This window comes from Zootermopsis nevadensis, unplaced genomic scaffold (genome assembly GCF_977971745.1).
Source record: "Zootermopsis nevadensis isolate Lab colony 2312 unplaced genomic scaffold, Znev_1.0 Znev_ptg000015l, whole genome shotgun sequence".
In the NCBI taxonomy this organism is placed as follows: Eukaryota; Metazoa; Arthropoda; class Insecta; order Blattodea; family Termopsidae; genus Zootermopsis; species Zootermopsis nevadensis.
The window spans coordinates 1,068,912-1,085,396 of NW_028259147.1; the positions used below are offsets into that span (position 1 = coordinate 1,068,912).

At 34.9% G+C, this 16,485-nt stretch overlaps 2 protein-coding genes and 1 long non-coding RNA gene across 9 annotated transcripts in view; 1 reads left to right on the top strand and 2 right to left on the bottom strand.

Moving 5' to 3' along the window:
• The window catches only part of LOC110833577 (uncharacterized), a 28,585-nt gene extending 19,999 nt beyond the window's left edge, over positions 1-8,586 (bottom strand). The window contains exons 1-2 of the long non-coding RNA XR_002544251.2: positions 8,467-8,586; positions 4,764-4,888 (exon numbers count right to left, since the gene is read on the bottom strand). This is a non-coding gene — a long non-coding RNA (uncharacterized LOC110833577). The remainder of the gene's footprint in view (positions 1-4,763; positions 4,889-8,466) is intronic.
• Positions 1-11,001, top strand: part of LOC110833576 (uncharacterized) — a 28,903-nt gene extending 17,902 nt beyond the window's left edge. Inside the window, exons 2-3 of the mRNA XM_022071832.2 lie at positions 4,316-4,435; positions 5,684-11,001. Coding sequence (XP_021927524.1) covers positions 4,316-4,435; positions 5,684-5,931 — 368 coding nt within the window. The 3' untranslated portion in view covers positions 5,932-11,001. The remainder of the gene's footprint in view (positions 1-4,315; positions 4,436-5,683) is intronic.
• Elk (Eag-like K[+] channel) overlaps positions 10,096-16,485 on the bottom strand; it is a 95,241-nt gene continuing 88,851 nt past the window's right edge. For 6 of the 7 annotated variants that reach the window (XM_022071826.2, XM_022071824.2, XM_022071825.2 and 3 more), the window contains 3 exons: positions 15,601-15,761; positions 14,564-14,780; positions 12,101-13,937 (listed from right to left, as the gene is read on the bottom strand). In XM_022071826.2, the coding sequence (XP_021927518.1) occupies positions 13,287-13,937; positions 14,564-14,780; positions 15,601-15,761 (1,029 nt within the window). In that variant the 3' untranslated portion in view covers positions 12,101-13,286. Of the gene's footprint in view, positions 13,938-14,563; positions 14,781-15,600; positions 15,762-16,485 lie in introns of all 7 variants that reach the window. The other variant, XM_087348996.1, reaches the window with a different exon arrangement.

The window sequence follows — 16,485 nt, forward strand, 5'->3', positions numbered from 1 at the left end:
TTTATAAACGGGCTGAGGTAAGAAACGTGGCTCAGGTTCTGCAGAATTTATGTTGCAGCGAGCAAAATGCCACCTAGCAGAGACAAGAGACAGGCTGACTGCGTAACTTATGAGCTCTTGGAGTGATAAATATTCCTCTTACATAAGACCGCTGCCGTCTTAGGAGGTGAAAGGCGAAGAGAGGCTTCCAACATGGGCTGCGAAATGCCTGATTAATATCGTGTGCGCCTTTAATACGAACCCTCTGAAGCCCGAAGGTTGTCTAAATAACATTTAAGAATTCAGTCCGTACCGCGAAGAAAACACTACGCTTCACCATTACAAAGATCAACTGGTTAACGCTGTTTAAGGAAATAATCGCTGTTTACACTGAGAATCATACGAAACACTAATATGAAATGAGAAGATATCGATTGTTCAAGCAGCTGGTATATATGGTTACCACTAAGATTAAAATGGTTAATTTAACGTTATTGAAAATTCCATTTACAGCCGCTCCGTTCGATTTCATTTGGATGTTCTGAAAGGATGAGACAGCAGAGATTAGTGATGGAATCCCAACAACGAGAGTTTCTGAACATTTTGTTGTACCGCCTGCAGAACACTGTTTAGTCCTCACGCTCAACACCAGAGTCGGAGAAGTTGCCGCGCTACTCAGGCGATCCGTTGTCTACATTCCACGCACGCATGCAAGCGTTATTCAACACTTTCACATTAGCAAACGTTCTTAAATAATAACAATTATTATTAAAATATATTATGAAGACGCAACTGTGAAGTTCCTTCACAACCCAGAAGATCAGGATTTATATCTTTATCGCCAATATAATTAAATAAAGACGAAGATAGATAAAACTACACAAAGAGAATCTTAACAATTTGTACTTTTAATCAGATAATGTGATTACCAAATCAATGAAGATATGATTGGTGGGATATGTAGCACGCATGGGTTGTGTGATCTGAGTACTGTGGTTAGTTGGAACGTGAAAGACCTAGGTGTGAAAGGAGGATAATATTAAAACGTAGAATGAAGTGGATTCATCTGGCTCAAACAGGGTCCGGCGGGAGGCTGTTGAGAACACGGTTCCATTAAAACCAGGGAACTGACTAGCATATGTAGGATGGGCGGACGGACTGAAAGGGAGATAGAATTATCGTGTTATAAACCACTGTATAAGAAAAGTTATGGCATTCTAAACAGAAAAATATTTTATTTCAATGTGGACTGATCTAAATTTACATTTCGGAAAAAAAATTAATAATATAGGAAAACGCTTGCATTGACAGAAGTTTTCAATTAAGCAAAGAAAGTCTACGTAAATCGTATTTAACGTCTGAAAATACAGTTCAAAAGCATAGGGATTTTAGAAACTTATGCAATGCATCTTAGGCATTCCTTCAAATACCTGACGGCCATATAATTCATAATCATTTTGTCGTTCTAACACCAGTACTTGTTCAAGTTTCCCAGAATTCCGTCAAACACTGACGCAATACACTGAAACCACCTCCAGATGCCTCCCGAGTCATTATTCGTACCTCAGCCCACAAGCTACAAACCCTCAGCAGTTAACAGAATAAGCAAACAACCTAATAATCAATAAATTCTTCTCACCGGGGTCGCTCGTTAACGAGACGAGTACGTAATCCCTCAAATATTCGGACACACACAGTTCACAGCAAGCCTCTCTGAACAGTTCATTGTCCAGGGTCATTAATATTTAGTAGCAGTGTATGGTCGTTAGGATCGCTGACGGCAGTCCAGAAAAATCAGATCACTTTGAAACGGCCTGCTGTTAAAACGGCGATGCTAAAGAACAGCTCTTGGACGGTGATACGATAAAAGATATCAAATCTAAAACTTCTTGACGATGGTGAAGAGTCAATTGAATAAAAATTTTTTTGGACATTATCCATCGTCTAGTAAATATAAAACGTAAAACGACGTTTCGGAGATGGGACTGATGACGGAGATAGAGTCCCATCTCCGAAACGTCGTTTTACGTTTTATATTTACTAGACGACGGATAATATCCAAGAAAATTTTTATTCAATTGACGATAAAACATATTGTGACACTTTCCTTGTTATAAATATCAAATGAGACCAGAGTCACATCGCTAAAACATTTTAATTCAGTGACGTAATCAAATACTCTAATTACTTACATTCATTTCTGCACAAACTTTTAGAGATGACGATGTTGGGCTATAAAGCCAAAGGTATATACTAACATTTCGGAGGAACATACCGTCTCCATATTCAGGACTGAAGATGACGTCTATCTACGAGTTCACGCAAAATCGCAACCCAGAAGAACAACAACACTGCCATCTTTACCGCCAAGAGAAAACTACATTTTACGTGTAACGTGGTGTTTTCTTCTGAATGGTGAAGTTTTTAGTGACTTAATTATGTTTTCAGTAACAATATAAAATTATCCTGGAATGTTATACACAAACTGGAACTTTTACGGTGACTAAATACAATGAAACCTTATTGGGCGCTCAGGAATTTGAGAATGGATTAAAATACATCGCTTTCAATTTACGTCCACAAACTATTGCTACAGGTCCTCAAGCGAAGAGAAATTAGCTTTATCACAGCAAATAAGCTGTGGAATCACCCAACAAATAATAGAGCAGACCTCTATAAATGTATATGTGGATGATAACTAACCATTAAGAAGACAAGTGAGTATACTTTATAATTAATGGTATTTTCGCCATTATTATTATAATATGGAAACCAAATTTTGGTTGCGAAAATTCAAGAGGCTTACGTGAAATTTACAAAAATGTATCAAGGGAAGTGTTAAATTACGTAAAACGAAAAATTAATATATAAGGAAAATGCTAATTATTTGCTCAGAAGAACGAAGAAATAATGGATGAGCGGAGAAAAGATGTACTTCAAGAGAATGAGCTACAACAGACTCTGAAACCTTCATTTCGTTAACAAACCAAAAGGAGAGACAAAGATGACGATCCAAGAGATGAGAGACGTAACAGATGCAAAGTTAATTTGTGGATGGATGAACGAGAAGCAAATAAGGGAAATCTGTTCAACTAATTTACTGATGTGTATTCAGAGCGAAGACTCTTTCCCCTTCCTGCTATAAAGATAAATTGACATGATGCCAAACTGTCGAGATGTGTAAACAAGGACAAAAGATCGAACAGACCGTCTTTCACATATTTTACGACAGATCTCAGGACTTTATTCCTGTCGTCTGAAGAGAGATTGGGTAATCAATCACTCAGCGACATTTCAGTCCACAGTCAGTTCCATAAGCAGCCAAGAAAATTGGTGTACCTTCCGAGCTGGCAATGAGTCACATTGCCCGTTTTTGCGTTTAAGAAAATTACCTCTCACGTTAAAGCAACATTAACCCTTTAAAGCCAAAGCTCGTCTAAATAACATTTAAGAATTCAGCTCGTACCGCGAAGAAAACACTACACTTCACCATTACGAATATCAGCTCGTTCACCCTTTAAACCCGCAGCTCGTATAAATAATATTTTAAGAATTCAGTCCGTACCGCGAAGAAAACACTACACTTCACCATTACAAAGATCAACTGGTTAACGTCGTTTAAAGAAATAATCGCTGTTTACAGCGAGAATCATACATAATTCTCATTGAACTGTAAATGGTTAATATTTTTGTATGTCTGTCGTATAAACGGACACTAGATCAGAAATGGTTTGTTTTCATATTTATACTGCACATGGAATTTTATCGAAAGCTTTTAAGTTCAAAATTTTCGTTGTTAATGAGGCTCATAGAACAGGTACGACGTAATTTTGAATTAGTGACGCACGCAATTATAAAATGGATATTACATACAAGCAGCATGCATAAGGAGAGATTAAAAATGCATACAAGATTTCAGTCAGACCATCTGGGAGGCCTAGGAGCAGATGAAAGAATATTATTAAAAAGTATCTTTAAAAAATAGTGAACGAGTTTGTGAATGGATTCGTATGGCTCAGGACTCGTGGCTGACTAGTGTGATGATAATTTATTGTGCTGAAGTAAATCTTTAAGTCTACGAGTTTTGAAAATAAATAATTTTATTTACGAACTTACTGTTTGGCAGCCACAGTACTCAAACAAATAGTATTTTAGTAATTTTAAGTGAAGACTACAAATTATAAAGCTCCTAATTATGTAATTTTTGCCATTCTTTTGTTACGTCTTCACAAAAATATTTCAAAAATAATTTGTGGCCGGAAGGAACGTAAAACTTCCTTCAATGCAACATGTCCTGGTAATAAAATTAATTGGTGTGTTTAATGTTATGTTGCAGGGCCTGGGAACCTGACATGCTACCAATGCACTAAATACAAGAACGAAGAATGTGGCAGTGAGAGTCTTCTGCCATGCCCTCCAAGCAAAGACCGCTGTGTTACCCATATCTCAAACGATGGTGAGTTAACGGCAACACAGTGGAGCACACAGAACTTCTCAAGAAGCTGATAGTCACTCAGATAGTCAAAAAGTCCTGAACGTTTTACGGAACCGCAAGGTCTCTTAATTTTTAACAGAAATGGAATAGACCTAACTGAATTACTACACGTAAACATGATACAATAAACATCTGAATATACGACACAATTGTACGATAAAAACATAAATTTATATACAATGAAAATGGTTCACATAATTCAAATATAACTTTTGATGTTTGTGGAAAATCATCACTGAAATCAAGCAATAAAACCTTTTTGTAGTAATTGTTATAACTCAGAACTTACCTTACATTCAGATTTCGAAGTAAGAAAATTTCCACAGCTCCGACTGAGCTTCTATGTTTCAAGCTGTAGTTAAAATTGAATACACCCCCAAGGACCACCAATGCTACCAATATTACGGAAATTATCTGTAAAAAAAGAATATAAAAAGCGGTCACTGAACAGAAGGGAATGGAATGGAATGCATTCTCATATATCGATACAGACATCGACGGGACGATATGTCACTGAACAGCAGGAAAAATGGACAACAGTTAATAGAGAGACAACATCATTTTAAATTACCTAAATAAAAAAAGAATTTTGGCACGTTCACAACCAAAACTAGCAGGAAAATGCCCATTAGCTTCACCATGTCCTTATTTCTGCGTGTAATAACTCAAGAACTGCTAAACGGATTTTCTTAAAATTCGATACAAATTGGGGGGGGGGGGGGGTTACTAAAATGTATAGACATATTCGAAGGCGTTCCAAATATTAGACCTAAAATGTGACTGCCAATTCTGGATCAAGCAAATTGGAAGAATGTTAGCATTATAGACCTGCTCTCAGAAGATATTTGATTTTAATCTTCCTGTCTACAAAATGGCAGGATATGACCTGCAAACAAACCAAGCCCTTATCTAATCAGTATATAATTTCAACTTTTGACAAAATGTCTTTACATTACCTAAGAATCAGTCACGCAAACCTGGAATAGGCATTTGAGATTCTCATGGCAGTGAAAATTATGATGTTATTCTTTTAAGTTATGATGCTGTGTGGACTCGCTGGAGACACCAATTGTCTGAAGAAACATACCGCCTCCATCTTCAGCGCTTAAGAGAAGCCATGAAGATGAAACTTTGGTGTCCACCTGCCAGTCCACATGTCATCAATAACAAGAAATTTGTTGTTTTAAAAATTATTTTATTTTGTTACAGCCCAAAATGGTTTTAGTCTGAAGAGAGAATGTGGCCTGGGACCATGTGGGTTTGAAGATACAAATGTAATGCGTGGCTTGGGGATGGACACATGTGACAGAAGCAAAGACGAATACTTCTGCATCTTCTGCTGTACACAGAATGGCTGTAATAAGGCAGCAGGAGGCATCAACTGGCCTTCTGCCAGCTTGTTGGCAGCAATGGCTGTGCTTGTCACGTGTGTGTGTGTGTCAACATATGGGATGTGAAAATGCAAATTAACAAATGGAGGAGGCTCGTGTCAATTTTAAGTTTGTTGTAAATACCCCATTCATTCTCATAGTGACAATTTCTCTGCATGTCTTTCTACAAGACGGGCAAATCTGAGGGTATATTTACATAGGGGTGCCCATATCATTAGATAAAAAGTCACCGTGAGTGAACTTTGAAATTCGGTCAATTCCATTAATGTGGCTTCAGTAACAATACTAGTTATATACACCAAGTAATGCGGCATAATCCAAATACAGCGTGGAAAACAGACGTGAGACCCTGGTAAATACGTGAACTTTCTGGTGGAAATTTAATTTCTATCCCTGCTTTTGAAAACAATTTGTTTCTGTTGCTAACCCATACTTGTCTCCTGCACTGTTGTCAAAATTAACATAACAAAGTGGAAGACGATGTATTAACATAGTTTTTCATACAGGTAAGAAACAGTGCACAGTAAAACAATCATAAGAACCAATGACATTGCAATCTGGCAACTAAATTTACCTTAGCAGTGCAAAAGATTAATGCTAAAAACAACATTAGATTTTCTACTATATAGCAGATCAAATTCAGATGTTGCTTAGGTACCCCTGATTTACACTGTAAGAAACATATAAGTGAGAGTAACATAAGCATAAACATAAATATTACATCAATATACTTTTATAACCTATGAAGAGAAACATACTTCAATTATGTAGATATATAGTGTCAAGGGAAATTATTAAATTATTGAATTTTCATCCCATTAGATAAAATGAAAATAAATACAGTCCTTCCTGATTTCTTGCATAGCCAAACACTCAGACTCTGGATATAACAGTTTGTGATACAAAGTCGTGAAATGATAGCAGTATTACTTGGTAACAGCAAGTTTTTAAATTGTTTAACATGGATCAAAAACATATGCACTGCAATTACCTGTAATTTAAAAAGAATTCCAAAATTACATTTTCCATATTGACATCTTGATCTGTTAGTGAAGCCTTTTCTATCTGTTAGAATTCAGTAGTTTTCAATTTTGTTTAAAAATTCTTTAGTGTGAGTACAGAAATTCTGAATTTCCAGTGATCTGAGAATATCTTATAACATATTTTATAATCACAAAGTTTTGAGTCCAAAATTTCTCATGCAAGATCTAACATGTGGAATTGCAATATTCATGCTTATAATTGCTTCAGCATTAATTTGCTTACAGACTACTTCGACATCAGCAATAATTACCCCAAATCATTCTATAATTATACTGTCACTATATTGAGAAAAATGTGTAAATAAAGTTTACTGAAAAACAGGTAACCATTAGATGGAGTCCCAGATGTGAGAAGTTTAGAGATCATTCATTATGTACATATGTATAGTTAGAGGTCCTCCAAAAGAGCAGGAAATGCAGTCATGTCAGTGTGATAGGCCAATGAAAGTTCTCATTTCTCTCTACATTACTATTGGTGTGTGCTACAGTACTTTGAAGGGATTTGTCTGAGAGTGATGTCAGTGATTCTCAACAACCATCAGCCCCAGAATTAAATCATCATCATCTTCACTTCAGGGACTAGAAGTATTTCCTGTTCTGACTTCAGTCTCTCATCACTTAGATGTTTAACCCAAATCCTTTTGGTCTATACATAAATCAAATTAAATATTAACTAAATTTCGTAGTTCACATGCTTTAAGTTATGAAAAAACAGTTGGTGTGTTTGTGTGTGTTTACCGTTGATGTTATACATATCTTTCAGAAACAACTTACTATAACACATAATTCTACTTTTATGCTTGGCTGTACTGAGAATTATTATTAAAAATAAGTGTCTAGAAACTGAAATCAGTATTTTATATGCCTTTCATTATTAAAAAAGGAAAATGTCTTCCTTAAATATTAAAAAATAAATATATATTTTATCTGATTTCCTGCACTGTAGCAAAGAATTTTAATACTTGCAAGAGATAGTTATATAAAAAATATCTGGCTGAATGTATCTACTCAAGTGTTTATCTAAGAAATATAACTCATTTAACAAAATTTTGCCCCAAACAATTTTGTCAACATTTGCATAAGCAGATTCTATGTTCAGTCAATTGGAAATGTCACCATTTAAAATGAAATGTGTGGTTTGTGCAGTAACACTAATGTGCATCATAATTGAGACTGTTTCTTCAAAATATCATAAAACAAACACTGTAGAGCTTAGGATTAAGCATAAAGCCAGCTTACAACGAATTAATTTTGTAAGATAAATAATTAGATTCAAGTTGATCCAAATTTAGCAAACACATCACGGAAATTTATATTTTCCATGCACATCTATTAAATCAACTATAAATGTTATTTTTTAAATGTATTTTATATAACAAAATCTTTATAGTAGAATCCAATTCAACTGGCAATAATTAAAATGCATATTCATTTGTTTGGAACTAAAGACTTCTTCCACATGATATAAGATGCTATACACATGTCAAATAGCTCTGAGTTTACAGAAACCAAAACTGAGCATATTTTACTACTAATAATGCACAAATTAGTAATTTACCTTTACCATCCTTGTATCATGGTTTATGTGTAGTCCAGCTGGTCATGTCACACTAGCATACTGCCAAACCAATAACCTCAAAGTTAAATTATGACCTGCAGCTCCATACTGTGAGTGAAATCCCTAATTACTGCATGATAAAGAGGTTAAGTAATAACTCAGGTGGTTTCTGCCACTGAACTCCATTGACTACAATAAAAATAGACTGTCCTTGCTGGTTAAATTTGCTTCTATTATAGAAAATATAGTTATAATGCTCTGAGAGCTTAACATTTCCATAAACTTCTGTATGATAAATATTATGTTTAAGATATTAAGCCATAACACAGAATAATAAGATTTTCCAATGTAAAAATGCATTTTCTAATTCTAATTGTGATTTATGTTCGTTACTTACTGTTGTCAATAATGATACTTTTCTACAACTATAGAAACTCTTCATGATTATCAAGTGACTAAAATTCTGTATGTCCACAATATTCAAAACTTATGTTGTGGTATGTGTGCAATAAAGCTATTTGTCGCTTTGTTAGCATAAAATGTAGTTCTTATTAACCATTCTCAACAAGTTACAATTTAACAATGAAGTGAGACTTTACCATTTTAAAAAAACTTGTGGCCATTTTCACCTAATATTTCAGGTACACCATATGCTTTTTAAGTACTAAGTTTAAAGGATAAAGACGGTATATTTTTTGTTTCCTTTCCTGTAAAGCAATAAGGCACAGAATTAAGACATTTGGTGACTGTTTCAAATGGCCATGTGAATGAAACTACTACCTTTCTCAATTTATTCCTCTGGAAAAAATGAGAAGTGTGAACAAGGAAGAAGAGGTGGTCATCTGTAATGAAAAAATAAACAAAACAATAAGATTTTCAGTTTTCGTGGCAGTGAAAATGTGGACTGTCTTCTTCTTATTACAAGGAATTTACAATCTCCATCTCCAGGGTACACCACCACACAGTGTCATAACTCAGAAGATCACCATCTTCTATAATAATTTTCAAATAAAGTACAGTAACTAAGGCTTTTTGGATTAATTTTTTCTCTCCAAATTTTAGATCTTTATGTAAAGGAATTTTGACAGGCAAAACAAAACAATAATTTCATTGAGGCATGTTTCATCTACTGAATTATACAAAATAAAACTTTTTCTGTTTTCAGATGCTTACCAATATAATATCATTTTACACTCCCAAAGTAGCTCCTAACTTATTATCTCCTAATTGTAGATGATTACAACTTATTTTAAGATTGAGAAAAAGTATGGATATTTGCTGTATCAGCTATGAAGTTATCTTACTTTACATGAAACTGAAATTAATCTAGAACAATTTCATAAAAGTTCAATGTGGCTTGTAAACTGAAATGTGAAACCAAACAATTTTACATTGACAGCATTATGACTAGTGATGGTATGAAAACTTCTGCCAGCTATGGATCTGTAATGCATTTACTTCCATGCTCGTCACACTCAACGCTGCTTTACGTAACTGGCCAACTAAAGAATATTTTCATAAAATAGAAGAACAAAATGCAGACAGACAGCCATTTCAGCACCCAACTCTGGTTTGGATATTTGAGATGGGGCAGGAACTGAATATAGTAATCTATTAATGCAACACGTGTTGAAATAAAATTGACTTTTTACTATGTACAAAATAATATATACCCTCATGACACTTGAAATGGTCTAATGTGAAAAAGAATACAGCACTACACTTACATTATGAAAGTTTTATTAGGCCAATATATAATAGTTTGCCTTCCATTCCTACATGTAATCTCAAGCAAAATCCCTTAACATTTTAAATTTATAAATTAAAGTAATAAGAAAAACTGTTGAAATTGTGATTTTATTGAATTTAAGTCATTCAGTTTCACATGAGACCAACGTAATGTACCGGAGCAAACTTGCACTGTACACAAAATAAAGACAAGAGTTTGTACACCAAACCTTGTAAAATCTTACCACATCCTGAGCAAGACTTTCTTCACAGATTGCTGATTCTCGTCCCTGTTTCATTTGTAAATAGAGACATATTTATCTTTAATCAAACAAGGAAAGGGATGGTAGAAAGCACGAGTGTAACAAAATATCTTCTCTCTCAGATAAACGTACATGACCTTAGATGCAGAGGCAGGCAGCACCATCTATATTGTAGTACACTTGTATTTCCCTTCAAACATGCATCAAATAAGATCTAACACTTGAGAACAATCTGTTTACATTTTGCACTTTTATTACATCTGGATGAAATACAGGTTTTAAAATTTATTTTTAATTCTCACTTTTTTCCATTATTTGTAACGAATCGAAGAGTTCATGGGGGACGGCAGAGAAAAGAATCACGAGTTCTTTTTAACTAGTAATGAGGAACAGGAAAACCACAAAAATGTCTGTTAGGTTAACGTGTTCCTCAATTGAAATGCACATACAAATGATACACAAAAGAGTAAAGCCGCTATCATGAGACAGGATGGAGAATCTATCAAAAAACAAAAAAAAAAATCTTCATGTAATTAAAAAAATACACACATACATAATTTCAGATTTTTGTATCAGTATTAAAATTTTCTGTAAATTTTGTTGGTATTACAGAATATACAAATAAAACATGAGCCAGGCTAATTCAGTCACCATAGTGTCTGATTAGGAACTGGACAACTGGGGTTTTATCCCCGGCAACCAGACCAGCTCTGGGGCCCACCCAGACTCCTATCCAATTGGTACCAAGGGGGTAAAGCGCGGCTGGGAATGCCACTACTCACCACCCCATCTATTTCAAGGTCAAAAATTGAGTAAGAGGTACGCCTCATCTCTCCCCCCAAGCACCACCATGGCTTTCAGTTATTATACTTTAATACAATTTAGCTGTCATTAGGCAAATCATTTAAATCATCGAAGACTTTTTAAAAGACACCCTTCCTCCACGTGTACATATTTGATGGGAAGTAAGCCTGCAACATCTCAGATATATCATATATCTGTTTGGACAGAACAACTTGAATTGCTGTAGTATATTATTTTATATACTTCATTTATATAAAAAAAAACTTTACAAAATATGGCCATGTTTTACTCTCGTGAAGATTGTTATGCAATGAATAAAATTACTGTCACAATTAATAAAAATACATCAAGTAACCAACACGTTACTTCACCGCATGAAGAAATGCTGAAATGTGAACAGCTTGTTCTCCAATACAAATCTGTCAATGTTTGACGATCTGTTGCGTGCAACTTTCTTTAGAAACATTTAACAACATGAACATTATTATGAATATAAGATGGAATAGAAATACTTCAAAATATAAGCCTTATTTACAATCAACAAAATAACAGAGATGTTAACATACACAGCACTTGAACTCTAAAATGTATTTGTATGTACAAAATGGAATGGTGATAGCATTATACCCAATGTCGCAAATCAGTATTTCGCTATTTCTTAAACTCTTAGAACATTTTTTAGACCTGATTAAAATACACTTTTTTAAAAATATTCTACAGGCAAAGAATGATTTCTTCTGTTGGGGAAGAAGAATAATAAATAAAAATTGAGGCACTACATTTTGCACATCACATTGATATGAATAGGGTGACTGGTTGATATGGTACTGAAAAACATACAATACCATACAGAAATGAAGATGATGTTGGAAACACACATATATGGAACTCAAAAACCCTCAATCATTATGCGTCATCATTGATAATCTTTTTGGGTTGTGTTTAAAATTCTGTGTTAGAGATTTAAACACATAAAAGGATGGAATTTGATAGAGGGATCTTGATTCTGTTAAGCTCATGGAACTCTTAAAAGAGGTGGCAATAAAGACTTTATCTTATGAACTTATATTTTTAGCAATAAATTAGTTTGAAAAAATGTCCTCTTAATATTTATGTCTCATGAAAAATTTTATATCTTAATTGAATATTAATTTATTTTATGTAATGAGATTCTTTTGATAAAGTAGTTACCCAGAATCCCTAACTTGTGATTTCATTATATATTACCAGCTGACCAAAATATATTTATATGCAGAGGATATTTATTTTAACTTGTATAATTCATATATTTTCATAAAACATAAACAGATAAATTAAAATATGAAGAATCTGAGTAGAGACACAAGACAACGAGACAATTAAAAAAATGTTGAAATTAGAGTTTCGATTGCTACCTCTCGAAGCAGAGACAATACTGTATTTTATAGACACTGCATCATAAAATATGATAACATTTCATTTATGCGAAAGTGTGCAGAATCTGTAACTTATTTTCAACTGAATTTTTTACCTAACGAATGAGACCATTGGAAATTACTTTTTATCGATGATTCATACTTTGACTAGAGAGTGAACTGTATTTACTGATGGTATCAAGAGGTGATTATTACATAAGAACTGATAAAAGAGAATGTGATCAGTCATACAGTGCTCTAAAATATGGAAAGAAGAACTAAGTAAAACCAAGAAAGGTGAAACTTCATAAATTGCGTGCAAAGTGATACCATCACCTTGCAGTCTCTTCCGCACGCACGCGGGGATCCGACACTTTCAAACAGGAGACAAATCATTCTATAGAGAATGGAATACGAGATGATGATAGTTCTGTTTCATCCGTGCACATAAAAATGTGACACTGTTTTCCAATTCCACTTCATGTATCATGCTGAAACAATTTTAAAATCACCGATAAAACCCGAGTCTTGATTATTATAGAATTTTCTAACAGGCTTTCGCAAACATGAATACTGATGTTAAGTGCCTGAAGCTCACAATTTTACTGATCTTTCATCGTTTAACCTAGATTCAGGTACTGAAGGGTTGGAATTTAAGAGATCTCGTGGCAGGAAGGGGATTGATCGCTCGGAACTTGTCATCGATATCGCCTGCACTGAACCTGTGGTGAAGTTGCTGACAGTTGAGCATCGCTTTCTGCTGTGGTTGCCAGAAACTTGGCGCTGGTGGGGGCTGGGAGATCCAGTCTGCAGGCTGGGTAGTGCTTGCAGAAGTCACCTTCTGACTGCAGTGATTTCTTATATTTACGATATTTTTGGCTGGGATTGTCATATCTGAGGGCTGCGATGTCATAACTGCTGACACAGAAGGAGAGGTTCTTTGGCCACCTAAGATGGCATAAGCATCCAAACCCAATATAAGCAACACACGATGAGGATTCTGCAAGACATACTGCTCAATGACGTCTACAAAATCATCTGTTTGAGTTTCCTTGTCCAGCATAAAATTTACATTGCTGCCCAATACAGGTTCACTGTTCTCCCAACAGAATATCTCGGGAGGATGAGATGAGCTGCGTTGCAGCATCACCATATTGCATTGATTTAGACTATTGTCAGGCAAGTTAGGATTTGAATGCGCTGGTATTGAGTATGGATATCGTGTCGCCATCGCACTGTTGCTCGTAGCAAGTCCCTGTAGTGCCTGAATAGCATTCCGTACCTGAAACACAGAGTCAAATACAAATAATGTAGCAAACTTCATGTTAGTTTCTGTAGATCAGTTCTACATCGGAAACATTGTATTTTTAATGAATATATATTTAAAATAATTGCGAATAGATAATATTGTTCTGGAGAAAATTTAATGGTCTCGACACACGTTCAGATCCGTAAATGAAAAACATCTTGAATCTTAAGTAACTGAAATTTCATCATATTACATTACATTATATTTTAATTTCTAAAAAAATGTACATTACACATACAACCAGAAATATCACACAATTTTTTAACTTTTTTATATTTTTCTTGTTAATTAAGTAAGTTGTCAAGAGATTCCTCATCTATCATGGAGCCTAGAGTTTCCTTTCTGTATTTACAAAAGCTTGCCACTGGACCATAAAAAACAAGAAATAAACTGTGGAAAGATAAATGAATGAAAAAGAAACTTAAACTATTACGCTGATATTAAGTGAATTCAAATTTAAATATGTGCATGATAAAATTGGAATAAAAAACTTTCTGTATTTAGATGAGGTACAACCGGAAGTCTGATAAGTGTAACACAGAACCAACTTAAGTGACTTTTATTTTTGTAATAAGATTACAAAGTTCAGTGAAATGTACCTCTTGGCTGAGCGTTGCTACATCTTGGTGCAAAGATGACACTTGGGTGTCCAGTCTCTCCACGCTACTACGGGTTTGTTCCACCTCTCCTCTCAGTTCAAGGTTCAGTCCTTCCAGCGAGCCCGTGTTCTGATTGCTACTCAGTTGGATGTTTCGCTGTTGGTCTCTCGTTCCACCGCCACGGGTCCGTCCTGAGTAGCCTCGTAATTCTTGTAATCTGAATGAAGGACAAATTTTGTTTTGTTTCTGGAAATCACATTATGTTAAAAAATAACTGGAATCATAAAATGATGCATCAGAATAGATGCACATGGTCAGCTAGAATTATCTGTAACACACATGAATACACATAGGAGAGTAAAATTATACGTATACTTGTACGTAGAGATAAGGTATTATATGTATGACAGACACACAACTTTTGAATTTATAAACATTTCATGTAATGAGCAGTATTGTGAATTTGTAATTTGGACCTGTAAGGATTGCTGAGAAGCTCAGAATAGGGCGCAGATGTGGGGTATCGTGAACAGTCTGAAATTTAAAGTCGTCATGACGATGAAGGTGTCGATTGTGGTATTCTTTGTTGCGATGCCGTGTAGTCTTGTAGGTGGTTACTAATGTCTTGAAGAAATGTACCCCCCCCCCCCCCCCCCCATCTTCAGTATTGAAATCAGTTAAAATGGAAGTGATCAATGGAACAGGAAAAAGAAGGGAGAAGTTTAAAAGAATTGGTTAAAGTGACTGAGAGGTCATTCAGAGTGAAACTCGTTCTTAGGTCCTAATAAGGGTCAATTTCTAAGGCAGAAAATGTGAAGAACAAATGGCAAAGGGAAATATGAGGACAGAAAGTGGTCAATGGGTATAAAATTGTATCGTAGCTTACACCACATCACAAATTTCCTGATCCGATGATACAACAGGGCGCCCAACCTGGATATGGAGATCTCAGTTCAATTACAATTTAAGTTATCTTCGCTACTAAACCAAGTGACCCCACAGATCTGACGACCACTTTCCTTTATTGCCTTCATTACCTGGGGTTGGACTTGCCGTGCCGAGGACTATTTGCGGCATGAAGAGGTGACCGGTTTGGAGGAGAGAGGGGAGATGTCTCTCCTTCTTCAGGTATGTTCTCGTCATCTTCGCTGATGGACGGAAGTGTGAGGGACGGTACCCCATTCATTTCTGACTCTTGCTGCAACAAACAAAATTAATTTTGTACACATTGTACAAACTTAAGTTAAATTAACTAAATTTTGACTGTATGAATATCAAGTACATTATTAACTTAGAATACTACGTGAACATTATGCTATAATAAGGCTTCCTAATCTCCCTTAAATATTGAATTATTTTACTCTAAATTATAATATTTCTCTTTTTGGTGAAATTACTTCAGCTGATCTCACACACTGACTGCCAGCCGAAGCTGTTCTTTAGTTCTGTGATAATCCACTCCTGACATCACAGTGCTATGAAACATGCTGACGGAGATCAAGAACAAAATATAGCAATCATGATTTGTGGTTGCTAGGGGTGATAAAAACAGCAACTGATAACTGGTGATACGTAAAGAATACAGGATCAATGGTGCCTCACATCATTCAAATCAGATTAAGTCTAGATTAAGTTCCAATATAACAGAGTTATGCTTTATCTAGGTTATGAAGGAAGGGTTTGGTTATCATAGATACTTCCCGTGATAAAAACTGTAACTCTTCAAATTTTCTGTCTTCAAAATCCGCTTGCAATAAGATGACGACCGGAAAACAATTTTACAAATCTTATAGTCAAATTGTAACAAGGAAGACCAACCACATTGAAATCCAAGTATTTATAAATGTACAGAATATTAATAATTTAATATAAAGTGAAATGAAAATTTGCATCAAATGTCTTTAAGCAGAAATGTTTCCTGA